General features: G+C 49.6%; 1 protein-coding gene across 11 annotated transcripts in view; it reads right to left on the bottom strand.

The window, feature by feature from the left end:
* SLC39A11 (solute carrier family 39 member 11) overlaps positions 1–22,641 on the bottom strand; it is a 422,497-nt gene that overhangs the window by 329,048 nt on the left and 70,808 nt on the right. For 10 of the 11 annotated variants that reach the window (XR_008294188.1, XM_053212146.1, XM_027047966.2 and 7 more), the window contains 2 exons: positions 7,879–7,997; positions 3,196–3,234 (listed from right to left, as the gene is read on the bottom strand). Coding sequence is in view for 10 of the 11 variants with exons in the window: in XM_053212146.1 (XP_053068121.1) it covers positions 3,196–3,234; positions 7,879–7,997 (158 nt within the window). In the remaining variant the exon portion in view is untranslated. Of the gene's footprint in view, positions 1–3,195; positions 3,235–7,878; positions 7,998–11,568; positions 11,700–22,641 lie in introns of those variants that run through there. The other variant, XM_027047968.2, reaches the window with a different exon arrangement.

The raw sequence follows: 22,641 nt of genomic DNA on the forward strand, positions 1-22,641 counted from the left end.
GTATTTCCTGAGTTTTGAGTCTCAACGGTCTCCCACAGCACACTTTTACTTTCCTCCATGCATCTGGTGACTTTCCAGAAGTTCCTCCTGTGGAACTAGCTCAAGGTCAATTTCAGAAAAGTAAATCCTATTTTCTTTAAAAAATAAAAGAAAAAAGCATATACACGTAAATAATTTTTAGAATCTCTTTTTTTTTAAACAACTACATTAAAAAGCGGAAGTAAAACTATTTTATTTTAGATCCTCATACTTAAATGACCACAAAAGAGTGGCCTGATGATTTTTTTTTGGGGGGGGGGAGAATTACATCTAAAATTTTCATGTTTCATTACCCTCCCAAATTTATTCTTACATGTCCTGAAGACTATTATTCTCTGCTTTTCCTTGTTTGTTCCCTTTCTTGTTTCATTTTGTTTTTTGCTTTTTGCTATATAAACCTTACAGTGGCTTTTGCCCTAAAAGAGCCACCTAGAACAGGAGACACAAATGCCTAGTCAAAAGCAGAAAGACAGTACAGAACAGAGTTCTTCAAATTCTGTATCTATGTAACCCCTAGAAGAATTTTTGAAAAACTAGGTACCCCCTCACTCCTTTTAAAGTTAACATTTAAAAGGTTTTCATCTTGAATTTCAAGAGGTGCAAACTCATTTCTGGCATATAAATATTGATTTGTTTCATCAGTCAATTAATTATATCCACTGGGATCTAAACAGCATAGGGATTTGATTCCCACTCTTACTCTAGTGATTCATTCATATATCCACGGACAAATATTTTATCCTCTTAAAATATATATATAAACATATATATATAAACTGTATGTTCATGTTTTACGTACTCTTCTGTTCACAGGCTACATCCTAAACACACAAAAAAGCGAACTCTTCTTGAAAAGTCCCAAAACTTACATCATTACTTTTTCTCCCAGACTCAAATTTCAATTCTCTTTCCCCACAGAATCTTACCCTAAAGCAACTTCTGTTTTACGCTAGAAAGTCTATTAATGATTTATTTATCCTACTTCTTTGTAATATAAATGTCTATATACATTTTAATTTAATTTTTAGGAAAATTCACGTGAACTTAGGGCTCTAACTGCTTAAGTAACAATTTCCCAGATTGAGTTACCATTAAAATGATTAGTGGTAGAGAACAGATTTCTAACAACAAAAATACAATACACTGTTTTATAATTACTAAACACTAAAAAATAAATTTTGGGGGGGGAATGTGTATTTTCATGGATGAGGCCCCCCCTTGTTTTTTCCATTCACTCATACATCCATGGACAAATATTAAGTGGTCGTCACTAGATTAAGAGTTGGGAATCAATTTTGTTTCTATTTTTCTTGCCTTTTTCTTTCTTTTTTAAACATAAGCAAAGAGGAAATGTGTTCGCATAAAGAAGAGGATGGAGAAAATAGATACTTTGTTACAATAATGTCATTTTGTTCTCTGAATTTTATCCAAGTTACAGGCCCCAAATCCCAAAATGGTATTTAAGCATCGCTCTGCAAACAATTTGATTAGATCCACAGTCAAAGGGCGAGACATGTCTGAACCACTTAAGGATTTATGCCCAGGGATCGGTGATTGGAGGCCTCACTTTCTCCACTCCAGCACCAACATCGCAAGCGTTCCCCCATTTATGCGTGGAGATTTTGCCACCTAGGGACAGGGTAGTATGACAAGAGTGCGTCTATCTTGTAAAGTGGGAGAGGGCAAACGCGGAAGGGGACTCGGGCAAGGAGCACCTCGGCCTGCCAGGGTGTCCTAACCAGAGTGGGTTTCAGGAAAGACAGCCTGTGGCCGCTGAGGACCTGGAAACGGGTTTCGTGAACACTCTCCGTGCCTCTGTGCACCACCGGGAGGGCCTCTGTGTGCCCTGGAAGGTACACGGACCCCAGTCTGACGGCTGCTGACTTAGGCGACCTCTGGGACACCCCACCCCCAGGCCAGTTTTTGCAGATCACAGTAAAAAGAAAGCAAAGGAACCAAATCCCGATCACCCGGAAGAGAAAACCACGTGGTACGGGACTTCCGGTGTGACGAACACAACCGGAACATCCCACCACCGTATATGCGTGCCTGGGAAGCGGGCTCTGAACGCCCCAAACCCCAGGCTCTAACGCCCGGCTCACAGATCGGGGAACCGGGGAGCAAGGTGCACAGCCCCCCACCGAGGAAGCCATCAGCCAAATTCACCATGTGGGACACTCTACGGATATAAAAGACCCAGTGTCTCCAACAAATTACTGGAGTGAGAAAAAAAAAAGGGGGGACTGTTAAGAATAAAAGGCACTTAAAAGATATAATCGATATGAAAATCTTGCTCAACTGCTGATTCGATGACCCCTTTGAAAAACTGGACGAGGGGCGCCTGGGTGGCTCGGTGGGCCAGGCGACCGCCTTTGGCTTGGGTCATGATCTTAAGGCAAGTGGGTTCAGGCTCTCTGCTGTCAGCGCCAGAGCGCGCTTTGTTCCCCGTCTCCCTCTCTCTGCCCATCCCCAGCTCGTGCTCTCTCTGTGTCTCAAAAATAAAATAAAAACATCAAAAAAAATTTTTTTTAAGAAAAAGTGGGAGAAAATCTGCTGTTAGGTTACTTACAGCAAGGAGTTGCTAATTTGGGTAAGTGTGATGAGGGGATTATGTTGTAAAAAAACAAAATGAAACAAGCCATCCGGTTAGAGATGGGGATTTAACTTTCGGGTGAACTTACACGATGTCTTGGATTTGCTTTAACAACATATTCCAACCTCTCAAGAAGGTTGGGGGAAGTCAGCAGAAATGAAATTAGCAAAACACCGGTAATGCTTGAAGCTGAATGATGGCTACCTGGGATTCTCTCCACTTTAACATGTTTGGAGATGCCAATAAAAAAAGGGCTTTTAAAGGGAAGGGAAAGAGAGAAAAGATATTTAACTAGCGCCGTGGAGGCCCTTCCTAAAAACCACCTCATTTCACAAGTCCTGAGACAGCTGCCCTACAAGCAGGCCTCTCTCGCTGAGAGGTGGGAGCATTTCAGTAAGCTCGACGGTAAGTAGGGGCGGAGATACGAAGGGGCCATTAGCACCTGGAGCCCAGAGAGATGCATCTAGGTGGCAGGAAGAGAGACTGGACATACCCCCTTGGCACAGAAATGTTAGAATAAGCATGTCTCCGTTTTACATCGCTCCTACTGACACGCTACTTACCCCTGCAGCAAAGCCAAGACTTCCATCCAAGATCCGCCTCTGAAAATATAAACAAGATGTTTCAGAGTCTGAGGGATGAGTCTGGGGATAAGAGAAAACCATATGATCTAAGAGAGCCGCACGAATAAAGACTGGCCCGTGCCTAAGTTTGTCAACCTGTCCAGCTAGAAGCCTGGATTGGAACCTTTATCAAATGGGCCAAGAACCAGGGGGAAGATTTTTTTTTTTTTTTAGCCTTCCATCTATCCCACAGCCAATCAGAGTTTTTCTCAGTGGTGCTTGCCTTCCATTGACCCACGTGTTGTCTTTTACCTGGCTCTCCTGTGAATGATAACTGTAAACCTTTAGTAAGTAGCTGGCCTAAAAGATGGAAATTGATTAAGTGTTGGTAGGGACCATGGGGACCAAGCAGAACTCTCCCACGCTGCAGGTGGAGGGACAAAGTGGCACAACCACTTTGGAAAACGAACTGGCAGCCGCCAGCGAACTGGAAATGAACATACCCTATGACCCAGCAGTGCTACCCCTGCGTAGTGAAATCATCACCTAACAGGAACGCCTACTTGGACTCACCGAAGCTCTCAGAGAAGCTGAGAAGCTCTCAGCAGCAGTACTTGTGAGAGCCAAAACTAGAAACTACCCGAACGCCCCACCAACAGTAGCATGGATGCAACAATTAGGATGTATTCACACAACAGAATACCACACGGCAATGAGAACACACACGACATATGCATGAATGGAGCCCATAATCAGGCAGGGGCATGGGGAAGCTGGAAAATAAACAGAGTGGAATCAGCCAGACGCAGAAGAGCGCATACCGTATGATTACTCCATTTATATCATGTACGGAAACAGAGAAAACTAATCTCTGCGGGCACAGGCTAGGAGAGGGATTGCTCTTGGCAGTGGAGGTTGGGGATGGAGGGTAGGGATTAGAAAGGATCCTGAAAGGCTGCTGTGGGGCTGGTGCTGTTCTAGTTCTTGACCTGGGTACTAGTTTTATAGGCGATCATGAAAAATCATCAAGCTGCACACTTATAAAATGGGCGCTTTTTGAGGCACCTGGGAGGCTCAATCGGTCGAACGTCGACTTCGGCTCAGGTTCTCATGGTTCGTTAGTTCAAGCCCCACATCGGGCTCGCTGCTGTCAGCACAGAGACTGCTTTGGATCCTCTGTCCTCCTCTCTGCCCCTCCCCACTTACACGCGTGCGTGCTCGCTTGCTCTCTCTCCCTCAAAAATAAATGTTAAAAAAATAAAAATAAAATGTGCGCTTTTCTATATGCATTTTATATTTCCATTTAAAAATACCTGTTTAACTTTGTAGTCTAAGTTAGGAACATAATCTATAGCCCCGTGAACACGTTACAGGCTGGTTGAGGTGATTACCCCAACTGCTCAGCCCTCTCCCACCTCTGAGCGGCTGGAGGTGGACGGAAAGTTTTGACTCCAGGAAGCCATACAAATGACATTTTCCTCTAGGTGTGCCATGACATAAGCAAAGTTGGCCAACCAAATAATTTAATGAAACCAGACAGATCTAATAAAGAAGTCAGGTAACAAAATTATTCTATCAGCATTCATCTGGATCCTGAAAGGAGAAAAATTATACTTTTTAAGCTTTTCCACTTTTAGACATTTACTTCAAGGAACTAATCAGCTAGGTGCTCAAAGGTGTATGTTCATCACAAAAGTGTTTCTAAAGACATTAGGAGAAAAGACATAACAGTTGGGGAAGGGCTACATAAACTGCAGACCATCCTTACAACAGAATATTACATGCCCAGTTAAGTAACCGAAGTGATCAAAATAACCAAAAAAGCATTTAGGGATGTAGGAAGAATGTTTATGATACCAAGTGAGGAAAACTAGTTGTAAAATATTACATAAAATTTGATCCCTGTCATGTAAAGAAACAGATACGGGTAAGTTTATGTATACGCGAATATAACTGAACTCTGGATGAACAGGTTCAGGGCTTGGAGTTGTTTTTTTTTTTTTTTTTTCTGAGAAGCACCTTTTTTATTATTTCTTTAAGCTTTTTCATACGTTATGAGTTTCCTACAATTAAAATATATTTTAAAGCAAGAAAACAAATTTTGAGCGAAACGTTTTTTTTTTAATTTTTTGTAATGTCTATCTATTTTTGAAAGAGAAAGAGACAGAGCATGAGAGGGGGAGGAGCAGAGAGAGAGGGAGACACAGAATTTGAAGCAGGCCCCAGGTTCCAAGATGCCAGCACAGAGCCCAACGCGGGGCTCGAACTCACGAACCGTGAGATCACGCCCTGAGCCAAAGTCGGACATTTAACCAACTGAGCCATCCAGGCGCCCTTGAGCGAAGAGACGTTTGAGAGCAACTGCGGAGGGCAGCGTCCGCGTGTCTACTATCCCAGATGACCCTCACTGCGGCCCCCATCTTAGCCGAATGGAAGCTGAGGTTTGCTGCGGGGACCAGAGCACATCTCTGTGAACTCCCGTCTCTGGCCACCTTTGCCTCCCAACGCCGTGCCTCCCCCCACTTTTCATGCAACCTGCCTGTAGCCCACCCACGCCTGCTACCTTTGCAAGGTCCTGCTTGCAAGGCTGGTCCTTGGCTGGCTTCTGGGAACGTGGTGCTTGAACTGCCCCCTCCATTCCCTGGTAAGGGTGGGTCAAGGTGCCTATGCTGGTTTCCAGACAAGGTCGTGGATGCAGGACACCTGCTTTCCTTCTGCAAGTCTGGAATTTCAGCAGCATGTACTGCCTTCATGAGCACCCCCGGTACAATCCTTGGGGCTGAGGCTCCACAGGGTGCCCCGGGCGGACACATCACACGTGTGTTAACTGCGTTTTCCTTGCTGGGGGAAGGAACGCCCTCGTTGGGCCCCTCACAGGAGGCAGGGAGCATCAAAGGCCTGTGCACGGATGTCCCCAGACTCTGCCTATATCCTTCTCCTGCTGATCCTTTCAGTGTTAAACCTTAGCCATGAGTACAACTATATTCTGGGTGCTGTGGGTCCTTCTAGTGAATCACCAAACGTGATGACGTTCATGGGGAACGTGCCTCCACACAGTAGAAGTCTTCAGCAATTTCTCCTACTGACCTTGGTGATTATAGTAATACGAGACAAATTAGGGGCTCTGAGGCTCCACAGCAGAAGGGGGCACCTCGGTGAAGAAGGGAAGGCACCTGTTCCCTCCCAAAGTGCCCCCAGAGTGTTGGCCTAGGCCACACGGGGCTCTGGGGCCCCATCCACCGTCGTGCTGCCGTTCACTCAGCCCTCGGCAGGGCAGCACGCCCGGGGGCGACGAGACCTCTCCTCAATGCAGGGTAACTACGGAAGATACAACCATGGGCTGCCCTGCCCTAGAAGGGCACAGAGACGGGACCCCAGAAAACCTGGCGTGACTGTCGTGAAGGAGGAGGTGACCTGGGCCCTCTCCTCTGCCACTTGGGTGTCTCTCATTCAGGGACTGGGTTTTGAAAGGTTTCACTACCTGCCAAGGGCAAGCTGGGATGCCGGTGGTGTAAGTCTCATAGGCTCCAAACCTCCCACTGAGGAGAGGAGGGGGAGGGCGGTGGGGAAGTCAGAGCTTACCTGACAGCAAACACCCATCTTACTGGTCTCTAACACAAGAGCGTCTGGCTTGCCAACTTCCTAGGCTGTGTTTTCCTTTCCAGATCCGGCTCATGGCATGTTTAAATGATCTTAAATCACTCCCTCGCTTATCACGCCTACAGTTTCTAAGGCAGCCTGCTGAAGGGTGCGGGGACTTGACAATTCCTCAAGATAAAGATAGGTTGACCGCTCCAGGCCTATGGACCGAGGGGGTCAAGGGCTGGGGAAGGGGAGGGAATCTCAGGTATATGAGGTGGGCTGGGGTTGTGGAGGACTGGGGAGGGGTATGTGGTATGTGTCAGGGGTGGGGGGTGAGTGGGAGTGGGGGGGCTGTGTGATACATGTGGGGTACGTGAGGGTATATGGGATGTATGGGGCGGGGGCATATGGAGAGATAGGGTGTGGGCTGGGAGGATTGTGGGTGTGCACATGGAGGGGCGGGGGTAGGGGAGTCTGCGTGGGGTATGTAGGAGGAGTGTAGGGTATGGGGGTGGGAGAATGTGGGGAGGTGGGGGTACAGGGGTGCACGGGGTGTGTGGGGGTGGGGTGTGGAGGCACCAGGGTGAGTGAGGTTGCCGGGGGCAGGGGTAGAGGATGCACAGGGGTGAGGGGTGGGGTGGGGGTCTGTGGGGGCAGGGGGAGACAAGTCTGTGTGTCTCCATCCCAGAGAGGGTCGGGGAGAGAATGAAAAGATGGCCATCAATGAGAAGGGGAACAGATAGCCTTCCTTTCCCCAGGGCTTTTCAATCATCCCAGCTAGCTCAAGGACATAGGGCAGGACGGCTAACCTGCCAAACTGACCACCTGCACCAGGACTGAAGGAAACAAGCTGGAAGCTAGAAACCAGGCAGGAGCTAAAGGAGGCTTAATAACTGGGCTCCCTTCCTCCTTCCTTCACACCAGGAGGGGAGCGGAAGCCGGGTAGGGAGAGGAGGAGGGAAAAACAGGACCTAGAAAGACCACAGAGGTGAGGAGGCGTGGCCAGTGGCCTTACCGGGGGAAACCTGCCCTGTGTGGTTTCAGAGCTTGCCAAGAGCCCCGCCCCCTGCAAACTTCAGAACCCAAGCGATGCCAACTCACCTGTCCACTAGAGAATACGAACACGAGAGCTGCCCCAGCTGCCGTCAGCCCCCAGGTGAAGAAGGTCCCCAGCAACGCCTGGAGCACAGAGTTGTGGCCTTGGAGCATGCTGGATACAGCTGTGTGCAGAGGAGCAAGAGGGGGGTCAGCCGCCAGCGGTGCCTTTCAGGGACACCTGCATGTGCTAAGGTGTCCTGACACCCTCCACCTGAGCCGGCCCACGATCTGGCTTGGTGCTATGCACCTTTCCGCCCTGCCATCCCTCAGCGGCCTCAAAGACCCGGCACAGACCCGGCCTCTTCGTCCAGCCCCACACGTATCAGAAGTCATCTAACCCTGCACGCACAGACCTGGGGACGCCTAGGGAGACGCCAGAGGAGCCCACGGAAGAGCTTAGGACATTGGGGAGATAGTTTCAAAGAGAAGAAGTTCATAAAATGTGGATTATTCAGCGGGGAGGAAGAGAGCACGGGGAGGGTCTGATTACAGCCTTCTGGCACATCCTGCCTACTCCGGCTGTCCTTGCCCAGCATCGGTTCTGTCTCCTCCAAATACAGGTGACTAACTCAGATTCCCTCTTGAAGCTCTCCCACCTAAGTCCTGACCAAACCTTCAATGGCTCCCCATGGCCTGCCAAGGGCATACCCCACCGACTCTTTTACCACTACCCCCCCCCACCCCAAACTCCCGCTCAACTAGTCATTTGTGGCACCTTCGGCAAGTCCTGCCTCCAAGTCACTCTTCATCGGGTTCCCTCCCAGAATGCCTTCCTTCCCTCGTTCCAGCCAGCAGGCCCAGAGCACCTTCTAACGCCAACTTCGACCCCTCTCCACGCCTGTCTCCATGCACACCTGCGGTGCTTTCTTTGTATGGACTCACCTCCTATATCTTTTACATCATTAGTTGCTTAAGAACAGGGATGATACCTTTTCACACCTGGCACCCCTATGAAATGGGGCTTCCTGGCATCCAAAAAATACTTGTATTGAAAAGGGCGAGCTTATGGGGCGCCTGAGTGGCTCAGTCGGTTGAGCGTCCGACTTCAGCTCAGGTCATGATCTCACGGTCTGTGAGTTCGAGCCCCACATCGGGCTCTGGGCTGATGGCTCAGAGCCTGGAGCCTGCTTCCAATTCTGTGTCTCCCTCTCTCTCTCTGCCCCTTCCCTGCTCATGCTCTGTCTCTCTCTGTCTCAAAAATAAATTAAAAACTTAAGAAAAAAAAATTAAAACAAAAAAGAAAGGGGCCAGCTTACCTTGATGGGACACTCAGCAAGGACAAGGAGAGGGAGCTAGAAGAGGGAGCATTTCCCTGTCAACTGAGCACACCGGCAATGAAACGGAACTCACACTACTGCCCACCAAGGAAAGAAAGGGAAGTACCATTCCTTCTTGTTTCCGCTCAGCGGAACTCCTCTAGACTTGAACGCGTTTTAAATTCTAGCTCTGACACGATAGAGGATCAGAGTCTTGCTGTGGAAAGTTACAAGGCAGAGAAACCCATTTGTTGAAAAGCCCCGTGTTCCGGTACACAAACATCAGGGCTCACAGCCTCATCTCAAAGGGCTCATTCAACTGCCCACCGGTCTTCCAGCTCCCACAGGGCTGGACACGACCCCACGGGGCTCAGCCCAGCCAGGTCCCAGAGCTCTGTGAGCGCGGACCAAGAGCTAAAGACGCTGACTCTGTTAACCCCGTAAGGAAACCGTGGCAGAGGGTGGACGGGGGCCCTTGTGCCAAGGGGCTCAGCAACGTGGATAGGACTCCAACCTGGGAAGGCTGTGGGTCCCCAGGTGAGTCCAGATGAGCCCAAGCCCAGCTCCCTTGCCAGGAAACCTCTAAGAGAAACAGCGTCTATGGATTCAGACTGTGTCTAAATAAAAACTCAGGAAAGGGAGTGCCCCCAAGAAAGAAAAAATAATATATTTTTTAAAAAACCCACCCATTTACATACTTCATCATGTTAGGTCCCCCTAAAATGAGTGGTTTGTGTTTCTCTGTCAACCAAGACATCTGGATCATTACCCCCCCCAACCTTCTATTTCTGGCTGCTTATGGATAAAATTTAAAACAGCGTTTGCAAAGAAAGGCACACAGCTGTCACCCCTTAGTACTTATCATCTAAGACAGGTCATAACAAACAAACAAAAAAATAAACACAAATTTTTTTTTTCAGTACTGAATGTGCCTTTTAACAGCTACAGAGAAGAGGAAACCACATACATTTGCCAACAGGCCAAAGTCAACGTGGGCTTTGTGGGTTCGCCACCAAGAGAGCTCTGGGTGTTCCGGGAGCGGGGGGTGGGGGGGGGTGGGGGGGGGGCCTGGTTTGAGGGACAGCACTATCCCAGCCTGTCTGCACCTACCTGAGCACCCAAGATAGAAGGGAAAGGATCAGCAAGGCCAAGCACGCCCTTTCCGTCCCAAGAATCACAGCATTTACCATTGAAAATGCAAACCCGGTGGCCCTGGGAGAAGTTTCTTCCAGGTGCTGTTTTAAATCCTCACTGCTCCAAGGGTGGTCCCCCTCCCCCCTCGGGAGCCAGTTAGAAATGCAGGATGTTGGGCCCCACCGGGACTTGCTGAAACAAGACTCTGCATTTTATCAAGTTCTGTGAGGGAGTCTCACACCCATTAAAATGGAAAGCATTGCTCTAACCCTGGCGCTTCTAGGAGGCCCAGAGCCTTGAAAGTGACTTCCCCTGCCCTGCGAGGGAGGGACCGGCAAGACTGGCACAGAGTCCCAAGTGAATGAAAAGTTTTCTCCAATAGGTCGGCCAGTAAGTGGCACCTTGGGAACAGGGGCGCCAGTCCCAGCACCGCCCGCGATGGGGCTCAGACTTCCTTGTGGGCCGGATGTTAATACATAAATGTGGATTAATTTGCAAGAGGGAGGATTATTCTCTGCCCTCCCCAACTTTAAAGATGTGTGCACACATTCTTCTCCAGCTGCACAGGAGGCTCCCTGACTGATACAGGATTTCTTTTCTCTCCCTCGCTAACCTGTTGCCCTGCCTCCCAGAGCCGGCCTCAAGGTATTGATGATGTTGGAGAGGTGGGAACAGCATTTAATGAAACTGCACGCGCGCGCGCGCACACACACACACACACACACTCGCTCCACGAGTTGAATCCAGCAACGGGATTCAGGCTTGGGCCGATGGGACTGTGGAAAGTTCTCTGATACCTCACTGCTCCAAGTGTGGTCTGGGGGCCAGTGACCCCGGGGAAGGGTTACAAATGCACATGCTCAGGCCAGCTGCACCGTCACCAAATGTCCAGTCAGGTTCAAAAGGCCGTGCTGCTCCCCAGGATGAGTGGGAGGGGACGCTGACTGCCCCGCCTCTGCTCCCCCCGCAGGGCCCCAGGGCCCCAGGGACACCCCCCCACACACACCCGCACGCCCACCATGAACCGACGAACAAAGAGGATTTGGTGAACCACTGTCAAAGGAAGGCAGGTCAACACCCTCCAGCCGACCCCGGCCAGGGGCAGAGGGGGCTCCGGGCACCCCTCCCCTCCTCTGCCACCTGCCACAGCCATCCGGCTTCTCCCCCCGACCCCCTCCTCTCCCCGGAGGGCACCGCCTTCCAAACTCCATTTTGCCCTTCCAGGTCCCACACTCTCCTGAGGGCCCCAGACCCCGGGCCTCCGGCCCAACCAAGGCGCTGAAGGGAGAAAGAGCTGACTCACTACGGTGCCCTCTCAAGCCCCCACTCCACTTCCATCAGCCCCGCTGCCGCTGGCTCGGCCGGCTCCTCTCCCGAAGTCACTTCCTGCTTCCCTCCCGGCACACGTGTCCCTCCAGCCGCCAGGCCCCTCCCCGCCGGCTGCGACTGGCAGATCCCGCCTGAAGAATCAATTCTCTGGTTCACAGCCCTCTGCAGGCTCGGGAGCAGGTGGGGCGGGTGGAACAGAGCCCCAAGGCCAAGCGGAGAACATTCTGCTTGTACAAGCCTCTGCGGTCTCCTATGAAGCCGCAGACACCACGGGGAGAGAGCGCCTTGTAACGTCCCTGATATCATTTATGTCACTACACTTGGCAGCTGAGTGAGCGGATGTGGGGGGGGGGGGGGAGGGGGGGAAGAGGAACCTCCTGGTATTAACATCGTTCTCTGAATCAGTGGCCCTCAATCTATAGCTCCCATCAGAATCACCAGGGAAAATGTCAAAACACAGAATGCAGGCACCCTGCAGAGGTTCTGGCTCTGCCAGTCTGAGCCGGGACCGAGAATTTCTGCTCTGAACTAAGATTTGTTGATGCGCTGGTCCTGGGACCACGCTTTGAGAACCATTGCTCTAGGTCAAGGGCTTTGCTTCCCAGGCCTTCTATGAAAAGACCAGCGCGGGCGGGGGGGGGGGGGGGGGGGGGGGGGGGCTCCTGAGTGGCTCAGTCGGTTGAGCACCCGACTTTGGCTCAGGTCATGATCTCGCGGTCTGTGAGTTCGAGCCCCGTGTCGGGCTCTGTGCTGATGGCTGGGGGCCTGGAGTTTGCTTTGGATTCTGTGTCTCCCTCTCTGCCCCTCCCCAGCTCATGCTCGCTCTCTCTCTCTCTCTCTCTCTCTGTCAAAAATAAATAAACGTTAAAAAAATTATTTTTTAATTAAAATTTTTTAAAAATAGGGGCGCCTGGGTGGCTCAGTCGGTTAAGCGTCCGACTTCGGCTCAGGTCACGATCTCACGGTCCGTGGGTTCAAGCCCCACGTCGGGCTCTGTGCTGACAGCTCAGAGCCTGGAGCCCGTTTCAGATTCTGTGTCTCCCTCTCTCTGACCCTCCCCTGTTCATGCTCTCTCTCCCTGTCTCAAAAATAAATAAAACGTTAATAAATAAATAATAAAAGACAAATCGTGTTTTAGCGTGTGTCCTGTGCAACATTTGGGACATACATATGCTAAAAATATATTTCACCTTCATTGTTTACCAGAAATTCTGATTTAACTGGGTGTCCTATGTTTTGTCTCAGGAACCTACCAGAGGGTGACCAGGTCAGAAAAACTGTTCATAACTACAGTGCCACACACCAGAGGATTCAATAGGAGCTGGCATCTTGTGTCCAGTAAAAAGCTGTCATCCCCATTGAGGGTGGCACCACATTTGCGCACCGTGTCAGGAAATGAGATGGCCTGGTGACTGTAGGGGCTCTCTGCCCTCAGGAGATTCTCAGACCCAACAGAACCAGACCAGGTGTCTTACTCAAGAAAATACCACCGATCAGGGAAGGGCTGGGGGGTGGGGCGGGGGCTGGCTTCAACAGCTGCCATTTATTGCCTCACAGTTCTAGAAACAGGAAGTCTAGGATTGGTCCAAGATCAAGGTGCAGATTTGGTTCTTGGTAAGAGCTATCTTCCCGGCTTGCAGACAGCTGCTTTCTCACTGTCCTCTTGTGGAGGAAGAGAGATCTCTCTCTCTCCCTTCCTCTTCTTATAAGGCCACCAACCCTATCGCATGAGGACCCCCACCCTTATGGCTTCATTTAAGCTTACTTACCTCCAAAATGCTCTATCTCCAAATGCAGTCATATTGGGGGTTAGACATATGAATTTCATGAGTGGAGCCTTCCTGCGTGGGATTAGTGTCCTTACAAAGAGGACCCTAGAGAGCTCCCTCCCCCACCTTCCGCCGTGTGGAGACACATGAGGAGTCCGTGACCCAGAACAGGTCCCTCAGCCCCACCACGCTGGCACCCCCTGATCTGGGATTTCCAGCTTCCAGATCTGTGACTGATCAGTTTCTCTTGGGGATCAGCCACCCAGTCTGTGGTGGTTGGTGACAGCAGCCCAAATGGGCTGTGACACTCCATTTAACAGATAAGGAGACTGAGTCTCAGGAAAGCTCTGTCGGGACCCCAGGTTGACAGGGTAGTATGGGAACCCAAGCCCAGCTGACTCCAGAGAGGGCACTCTTCCTGCATCGGACATACAGGGTTCACAGGACGAAATCAACACCCCGGTCAGCAGAGCCTCGGGCTGACCTCAGGCTGGGTGGCCGACCCCCAAGAAACAAATCTCAGAATTTCTTTCCTTCCCCCAGTGAACCGTAAACACACAAACACACACACACACACACACACACACACACACACACACACACAGTAGCAGGCACTAATGAGAGGCGGGTGTTAGGCAGGCTATGAGGGCTGCCTCCCGAGTATCTAAAGGCCATAAAACTAAGTGATGTTGACAGTCAGCAAAGGAGCCTCAGGGCAGCAGAATGGTGGCCCTTTACTGTGGCTTGACCTGGGGAAGCAAGCTGGCAGGGCCTCCCCCTTGCAGCATAGGGGCAGAATGGAGGCGGGGGTGGGGATAGTGGCAGTGTCTGCAGCCAAACACCCCGGGTTGGGGGACGTGGAGAAGAGCTATGAGATGGGCACAAGGGATCCAGCCCAGTGGGTCCTGGGTCTTTCCTTCTCTACCCCTTCTTCCCGCTTCCCCTTCTCCCTCCCTCGCTGTCCGAGATCTTGATTTCTCTTAGGAGGTCATAGAGCTGACAGCCAAGAAGAATCTCAGCCTGGCACATGAGTTTCCTTGGACAAATTCCCCAGCCCCTCCCAAACCCTCCCAGCCTCAGGCTCCCCATCCTAAGACAGTGACTGGAGTGAATCACCCAACGCCCAGCCCAGCACCCATCATGGCAGCCTGAATGATTATCTCTTGGCTGTCTCTCCTTCCTCCCTTCCTTCCCTCCTTCCTTCCTTCCTTCTTCCTTCTTTCCTTTCCTCTTTCCTTCCTTCCTTTCCTAACTTCCTTCTTTCTTTCCTTCTTTCTTTCCTTCCCTTCTTCCTTCCTCCTCCCCTTCCTTCTTTCTTTCCTTCCTTCCTTCTTTCTTTCCTTCCTTCCTTTCCTAACTTCCTTCTTTCCTTTCCTAACTTCCTTCTTTCCTTCTTTCTTTCCTTCCTTCCTTCCCTTCTTCCTTCCTCCTCCCCTTCCTTCTTTCTTTCCTTCCTTCTTTCCTTCCTTCCTTCTTTCTTTCCTTCCTTCCTTCCTTTCCTAACTTCCTTCTTTCCTTTCCTAACTTCCTTCTTTCCTTCTTTCTTTCCTTCCTTCCTTCCCTTCTTCCTTCCTCCTCCCCTTCCTTCTTTCCTTCCTTCCTTCTTTCTTTCTTTCCTTCCTTCCCTTCTTCCTTCCTCCTCCCCTTCCTTCTTTCTTTCCTTCCTTCCCTTCTTCCTTCTTCCTCCCCTTCTTTCTTTCTTTCTTTCCTTCCTTCCTTTCCTAACTTCTTTCTTTCCTTTCTTAACTTCCTTCTTTCCTTCCTTCCCTTCTTCCTTCCTCCTCCCCTTCCTTCTTTCTTTCCTTCCTTCCTTCCTTCCTTCCTTCCTTCCTTCCTTTCTTCCTTCCTTCTTTCCTACCTGCCTGCCTTTACTCAATGCCTATTTCACAAGCCTCTGATCCATACTAGGCACTCTGTGGGACCCCGGTACTCCAAGATCAACTGAGCACCTAGGTTGCAGGAAGTGGAGAATGTTCTAGGTTTACCACCTAGCAGACCAGGGCACATGTCATTGCTGATAACTGCCCAGAAGCCTCAGAAGAAAAGGGCCTCAATCTAAGGTCTTGTGATTTCTTCCTCAGACTAAAGTAATATTCATTTTAATATCAAAATTTCTAATTTTTTTTCTTAAAGAGGACCCTTAAAATTGTATAAACTTCAGAACCCACGAAACCTAATGTGCCCTGGGTGCATATTTAGAGATTTAAGCTGGAAAACCAATAGCTTCCTCTGGTAGGCAGAAGAGGCCCACGTCCTCCTCGTCCCTGAAACCCATGAATGGGGACCTCCCACTGAAAAAGGGTATTTGCAGCTGCGGTTGAGCAAAGGAGCTCGAGGTGGGGAGATTACCCTGGGTTCTCTGGGCGGGCGGAGCGTCATCACAAGGGCCCCCACAAGAGAAAGGACGGAGGCAGCAAAGTCAAAGGAGGATAGGAGGCATGAGGATGTGAACAGAGGTCAGGGCAAACGGATGCCAGCGGCCTCGAGAAGTCAGAAAGGCAAGGAAATGGATTGGCCCCCAGAGTCCCCAGAAGGAGCACAGCCCCCGCCAGTACCTCGATCTTAGCCCTTCTGTTGGCCCTTCTGACATCCAGAATTGTAAGATGAGAAATCTGTGGTGGTTCAAACGACAAGGATTTCCGTACTCTGTTTCTGCAGCCCAAGGAAACTAACACACTTGGGTTTGCCTGGAAGCATCTGATTTCACTGGTGCCTTTCTCCGGTGACACCGTGAACCACCAGGACCCACACTCGGCCCCTGCCCACCGTCATGACTAGGCAGGACAGACTACACAGTTTGTAGGGCCTGGCACAAAATGCAAACAGGGGACCACTTATTCAAAAGGTAGGCGGAAGAGTGCCATTAAAATACTCATTAAGGGGCACCTGGGTAGCTCTGTCAGTTAAGTGTCAGACTCTTGGCTTTGGCTCAGGTCATGATCTCAGGGCTTCATGGGATCAAACACCTGTGTCAGGCTCTGCACTAGCAGCTTGGAGCCTGCATGGGATTCTGTGTCTCCCTCTCTCTGCCCCTCCCCATCTCGCACCGTCTCTCTCTCTCTCTCAAAATAAAATAAATAAGCTTTAAAAAAAAAAGTACTAATTAAGGGGCACCTGGGTGGCTCAGTCAGTTAAACATCCGACATCAGCTCAGGTCATGATCTCACGGTTCCTGAGTTCAAGCCCCACATCAAGCTCACATCGAGCCCCGCATCAGGCTCGAAGCTGTCAGCGCAGAGCCTGCTTTGGATCCTCTGTCTCCCTCTCTTTCTGCTCCCCCCAAAATAAACATTAAAAAAAGGACTAACTAATAAAGCCCTTCTTTTCACTGAGGACTCCAGGGTCCCAGCAGATTTTGCTTACAAAACCCAAGTTCGAAGATAAAATTATTAGGAAATCTCAAGATGGTGACAGCAGGGCATTAAACCAAGTGCAGAGCCTTTCTGAGCACGAGACCCTGAACTCCCAAATTGGTCTCACGCCCATGAAGCTGGCCCTGTCACAGGTGCTGGGATGGTGGGGCCAGACTGAAGAAGGTCATGATGTCAAAATTAGGAAATTGGGCCAGGGTGGGTTATCCAAAGAACAGAAGTCCCCAGAGAGATTGGGAACCAGGACGTTCAGGGCAGAGGGAAAACATAAGTGACAGTCCAAGGTGCTGGTGTCAGGCGGCTTGGGGAGGGGACACGGGCAGTCCCAGGAGACTGCAGAGAGGGGCTGGACACCCTGCTGGAGAAGCCTGGGACTTGGGAAGGAGAAACTCCAGGAAGGATGAGGCGAGGCCAAGGGAAGAGCAGGGCCATCTTAGCCATCAGAAGCTAGTGGACCGGTATCTGGGGTCCCCAAGTTTTCCAGCAGCCCATGAAATGGGTAAGCATTGAAAAAAATATTGGATTTTTAGCTCAATAAGAAAAAAAAACCTGGAAATTTAAATTAATAAGTGTTTAAATGTCTATAAAACCTTGTTAATTGTTGACTTTGGTGTTCATAAAAATTTAATTACATTCAAATAACAATCAGAGGTTAGCTTTTCTCACTTCAGGAGAATTTCTAAGTATGCACAATAACGGCCAAGAAATCACAGCCGATCATAAATTAAATCAGCCTGGAGCCAAATGATTTCCAAGGCAAAATTATAAAAATCTTCCTGATTATTTTATGGGGGAAAGAACATACTTAACATGGGATGTGGGAGCATTTTAATATATGCTTGGTGCAATATGGGATGAGACCACAAAACGCAGGAGTTCTTTGGGGGTTTGCAAAGACCCTAAGAGGCCCCAGGGAATGGGGAGGGAGGCAGGCTTGCAATAAACGTTATTCCTCTTTCCAAGCAGGAGCAGAAACTAAAGTCATCTCACTAGCTGAGGCTCATAGAGGCCCGAGGATAGGGGTGGACAAAACTTTCCAGAGAGGACGGTGGTTTCCTACTGTCAAACTGTCAATAGGACCAGCCAACCAGGAGCCACAGTAGATGGGATGGTGGGAAGGGAACCCCCCTCTCATGCAGAAGGCAAGAAGATGGGGAGGTGGTCTCTCAGCCGTCCGTAGTCAGAGAGAGGAGCAGACCTCCAAGTCTCTCCAGGTCCCATCAGACCGGATTGGGGGGCAAGGGGGGGGGGCAAGCCCGGGGCTGGAAATGCATGGGTGCTGTGCGGAGTCATCCGAGAAGCCCCATGTAGTGCATTGAATGGTTGCCCCCAAAGATTATGTTTAAAATTTTTAAAAATTTATTTATTTAGAGAGAAAGAAAGCATGCAAATGCATGCATGAACAGAGGGGCAGAGAGAGAGGGAGAGAATACCAAGCAAGCTCTGTGCTGTCACCCCGGAGCCCCACTCGGGGCTCGATCCTACAAACTATGAGATCATGACCTGAGCTGAAATCAAGACTCAGATGCTTAACCGACTAAGCCACCCAGGCGCCCCAAAAGATACCTTTAAATCCTAACCCCTGGTGCCCATGAATGTGACGTTATTTGGGAAAAGGGTCTTTGCAGGTCTGGAGAAGAGGTCATCCTGGATTAACCAGGTGGTGCTACATCCAGTGACACGCGTACTTACAAGAGATAGAGGGGAAATGAAGACAAGGACATGGGGACAAGAAAGCCACGTTAAGATAGAGGCAGAGCCCGCAGTGATGTGGCCACAGCCAAGGGGGACCAGGAGCCACCACCAGCTGGATGGGGCAAGGAAGGATTCCCCAAGGGCCTTCAGAGAGCGTGGCCCTGCAGCTCATTTTCTGATTTTGTGGCCTCCGGAAGTGTGAGGGAATCCATTTCTGTTGTTTTAGGTCCCCTAGGCTGTGGCATTTTGTCTCGGCCACCAGGGAACAATACACCCTGAGTCCAAACGTTTCTACCACGTGCAGGCGGGAAAGCCCCCAAGCGCCAGGAATTGCCCCTAGCAAAAACACACGATGACCCCACCCTCCCCATCCCTTCCCTGCTTGGGCAGATGGGTACCAGCTCCCCAGACATCTGACCAGGCTCTCCATTTTTCTGAAGGATCCATCCCTAAGTGAACTCATGCCGTATTTTCCCGCTAGTCTTTCTGCCAGATGGGCCAAGATTCCTGTCTCTTCCATGCCTGCCCCTCCAATCCTCCCACCCCACCCCCCATGACAAATCACTGTAGGGAAACCTAACTCATCCTTAAACACATCACTTCAAATTTCTCCCAAAAACCATCTCTGTGAAAGGTGAATAAAACCGATAAAACACCCCCCTAGCCAAAGAACCTTCTCAGACACCTGAGTTCTTGTTCAGTAAAGCCCTCCTTTGGCTCTGTGAGCTTGTGCACCACAGCATCCGTGTGGCCACGAAGGGAGGTATTTGTCATTTAAGCCACGTGTGCCCTTGGACTTGAGGGCCTGACAGGGTGTCAGCAGTGACGCAAGAAATCAAGGAGGAAGCACGCAGGCTGGTTCCAAGGAATCGGGGCACTGCTGTTTGAGCTCCAAGTTTTTCTTTGTTTGGTTTTGTTTTGTTGTTGTTGTTGCTTTTGCCAATAACTCACTGGGCAATCTTGGGCCAGTTCTTTCCTCTCTGAAACTGCCAAGTGTAAGAGCTGGACCTCAGGTGACCTCTGAGGTCCCTCCTATGCTGAACGTTGATTCTCTGATTAAACTGCCAAAGCAAAACGGTGCCAGACCACAAAACTGGCACCAACACTTTACCAAGTATAGCTGAGGAGTTCTTTTGTGCCAGAAAGAAAGAAAGAAAAAGAAAAAGAGGGAAGGGGAAGGAGAAGGGAGAAAGAAACAAAAAGAAAAGAAAAAGAAAAGAAAAGAAAAGAGAAAAGAAAAGAAAAGAAAAGAAAAGAAAAGAAAAGAAAAGAAAAGGGGGAAGGAGGGAGGGAGGAAGTCATCTCTTTGTGCTAACGGGGACTTTCTCAACCTAACAGGGAGGTAGACCAACTTCCCAATTCAACTTCCACTGTTGGGGCTCTTATCAATTGACCAATGTCCTGTCTCCCTCCACCCCCGAAATTCACATGTTAGAGTCCTAACCCCCAGTCCCTCAGAATGGGAGCTTATTTGGAGATGGGGTCTTTACGAAGGTGATCAAGTCAAGATGTGATCATTAGGGTGGCCTCTAACCCAATGTGACTGGTGTCCCTATAGAAAGGAAAGCTGGACACAGGGACACATATACAAGAAAGACGACGTGAAGAGCCACAGGGACAAGACGGCCATCTGCAAGCCCAGGAGAAAGGCCTGAATGGATCCTTCCTTCGGGCGCCTCAGTAGGAGCCAACGCTGCGACACCTTGATTTCAGAATTCCAGCTGCCAGAACCGCGAGAGAGTACATTTCTGTTGTGTAAGCCACTCGGTCTGTGGTGCTTTGTTATGGAGGTTCCGGCTAACACAGGGCGGCGCGTCACTGTGGCTTACACCATAAAATTCAGCGCTGGGAAGCCCCTCCGAGAGCTTCTGGTCCAAGCCTCTTGGCTTCCCGGGTGGCCACACAAACCCTGGGCCGGCAGCCGGTTGGTGCCAGAGCCGGGGCTGGCCCCCACATCTCCCATCGGCCCCAACTCCCCCACATTTCACACTCTGTGAGTCCTTAGTCATCCTAGGCTGTCGGATCAGAGTCCCAGCCTCGCAGCTCAACCAGGAAAATGATTATTGGAAGCAAAACTACAGGGACATGGGTCAGGATACCAGAGCTAATAAAAGTGGTTCAGGTACTTTCCAGGCATTCTGCGAACAGCTGACCTTCCCGTTCTGTGTCTTAACACATCTCCGAATCAAGAATACTGTAGTTGTTTTCATAGTAAGATACTACGGAAATTCAAAATACTACGTAATTGAAACTTGACACAGATTCACGCTGGCCTTTTACCTAAAGTCATCATAATTGGCAACGCTTTTACAGTCTGGCCGCATGTTCAGAAAACCTCAGTGGAGACCTACAATAACAATACAGACAGAAAGCCTTCCACATGAAGGGCACTCGAATAAATCATTTGCCTAATTAAGCAGAATGATGGAACCCTGCATTTTGCCCTGTGCCCCCTGCTCCTGCTAATGAGGGTGGCCCATCAGTAGGATTTCTCAGGAACGCGCTGAATAAAACCATTTAAATTATAGGGAGAAAAAGATATGGATCATCTGAATGTTCAACCGAAGGATAGTCAAATTACAGAACATAAATGCAGTGGAGTTTTATGCGGTTAGTGAACATGATAAAGATCATAGCAACATAGGAAGTATTTATGATATCATATTTTGTGAAAAAAAGCAATAGACAAAAAATATGCCATTTTGTTATTACAGTAGTAAAAAAATACACAAGGAACAGAAGACTAAGAAGGAAATTCATACAAATTAGTTGGGGCATGGGGTGACGAGAAGGTAGAGCTTTTCCCCCTTTCTATAATGCTATGTTTCTTTTATATTAAATTATAAAATAAATATTATTTTTAAATAAATATTTTGGCAGGGGCTCCTGGGTGGCTCAGTTGGTTAAGCATCTGACTTCAGCTCAGCTCATGATCTCACAGTTCATGGGTTCAAGCCTCACGTCGGGCTCTGTGTTGACAGCTCAGAGCCTTTTTTGGATTCTTTGTCCCCCTCTCTTTCTGCCCCTACCCCCCCCCAAAAGCAGATAAATAAACAACTAAAAATTTTAAAAACATATATATAATTTAAAAATATTTTGGTAAGGTATAAAAGAAGATGAATACAGGAAACAAGTTGCACTGAGCTTAAATCATAATGCCTAAAGCCAGTAAAGACACCCAATCCAGGTACTACAAAACCTCAGCACAAGACCATCAGCCCATAAAACAGACTCTGTGCTTGTATCTAAAGGCACCTGGATGTTTAAAACACCCAGCTCTTTGGAAAGCCGGGTGCCCTTGAAATTTTCCATGATTTATTTTAATCAATCATTTCCAAGAATTGTCTGCACCTCATTAGCTCTTCAACAGGCCAGCTGCAGAATGAGGTAGTCTCTAAGCGATGAGAGCCAAAGGCCCAAGGAAGGTCCCTCCCTCCCTCCCTCCCTCCCTCCCACAGGCACACGCTCCTGCTCCTCCGGAGCCCCCCGGGGACCGCCTGTCACCACCAGGCGAGCCTGTCACACTCTCGCCTTCCAGTTTCGCAGACAGATGGTTGGCGAGGCCACGGCTCAGACAGAACATCTGAGCCCTGAGGCTCCCACAGACGGGTGAGCTCCCACTGCCCACCGGAGACCCGTTCCTCTGGTCATCCCAAATGCTCCCCAGATATTCCCAGGGAAGTACCCACAAGCACAGGGCAAAGCGGTCAAAACTGACTCTCCTGTTCTCCTCCCACCAGCTCCAGAAAAGTACAAAAAAGAGGGGCTTCCTGCAGGGCCCCTGATACATACCCAGCTGCCATCAGGGGGCCACATGGCAGTTGGACTTTAGAATCTTGTCTCCTGAAGTGCCTCCATCTGGGGTTGAGAAGGCTACCCTGAGTTCTTCTAGAACCTTCTATGGCCACTGTGGGGAAGCACTCTCTGGTCCATTTTAATACCAAAGTCTACTTTGTGCTCATTTTAATGAGCACTGGTTGTCCCATGTGTAACCACCTCTGTGCTAACTATAAGCCACCTGTTATTATTTTCCTAACCCCATCCCCCCAAAAATAGTTTGAAAGAATTCTGCCAGGCAAGCGATGTTAAACAAGGGTTAATTATTTTCCCCATTTTTAATCCCTTCAAGACACACTGATGTAACTACTAATCAGAGCTTCAGATCAATGTGAGATACCAGAGCTGCAGAGCTAAGTGGCTGTCATTCCAGCG

This window comes from Acinonyx jubatus, chromosome E1 (assembly GCF_027475565.1).
Source record: "Acinonyx jubatus isolate Ajub_Pintada_27869175 chromosome E1, VMU_Ajub_asm_v1.0, whole genome shotgun sequence".
Classification (NCBI taxonomy): Eukaryota; Metazoa; Chordata; class Mammalia; order Carnivora; family Felidae; genus Acinonyx; species Acinonyx jubatus.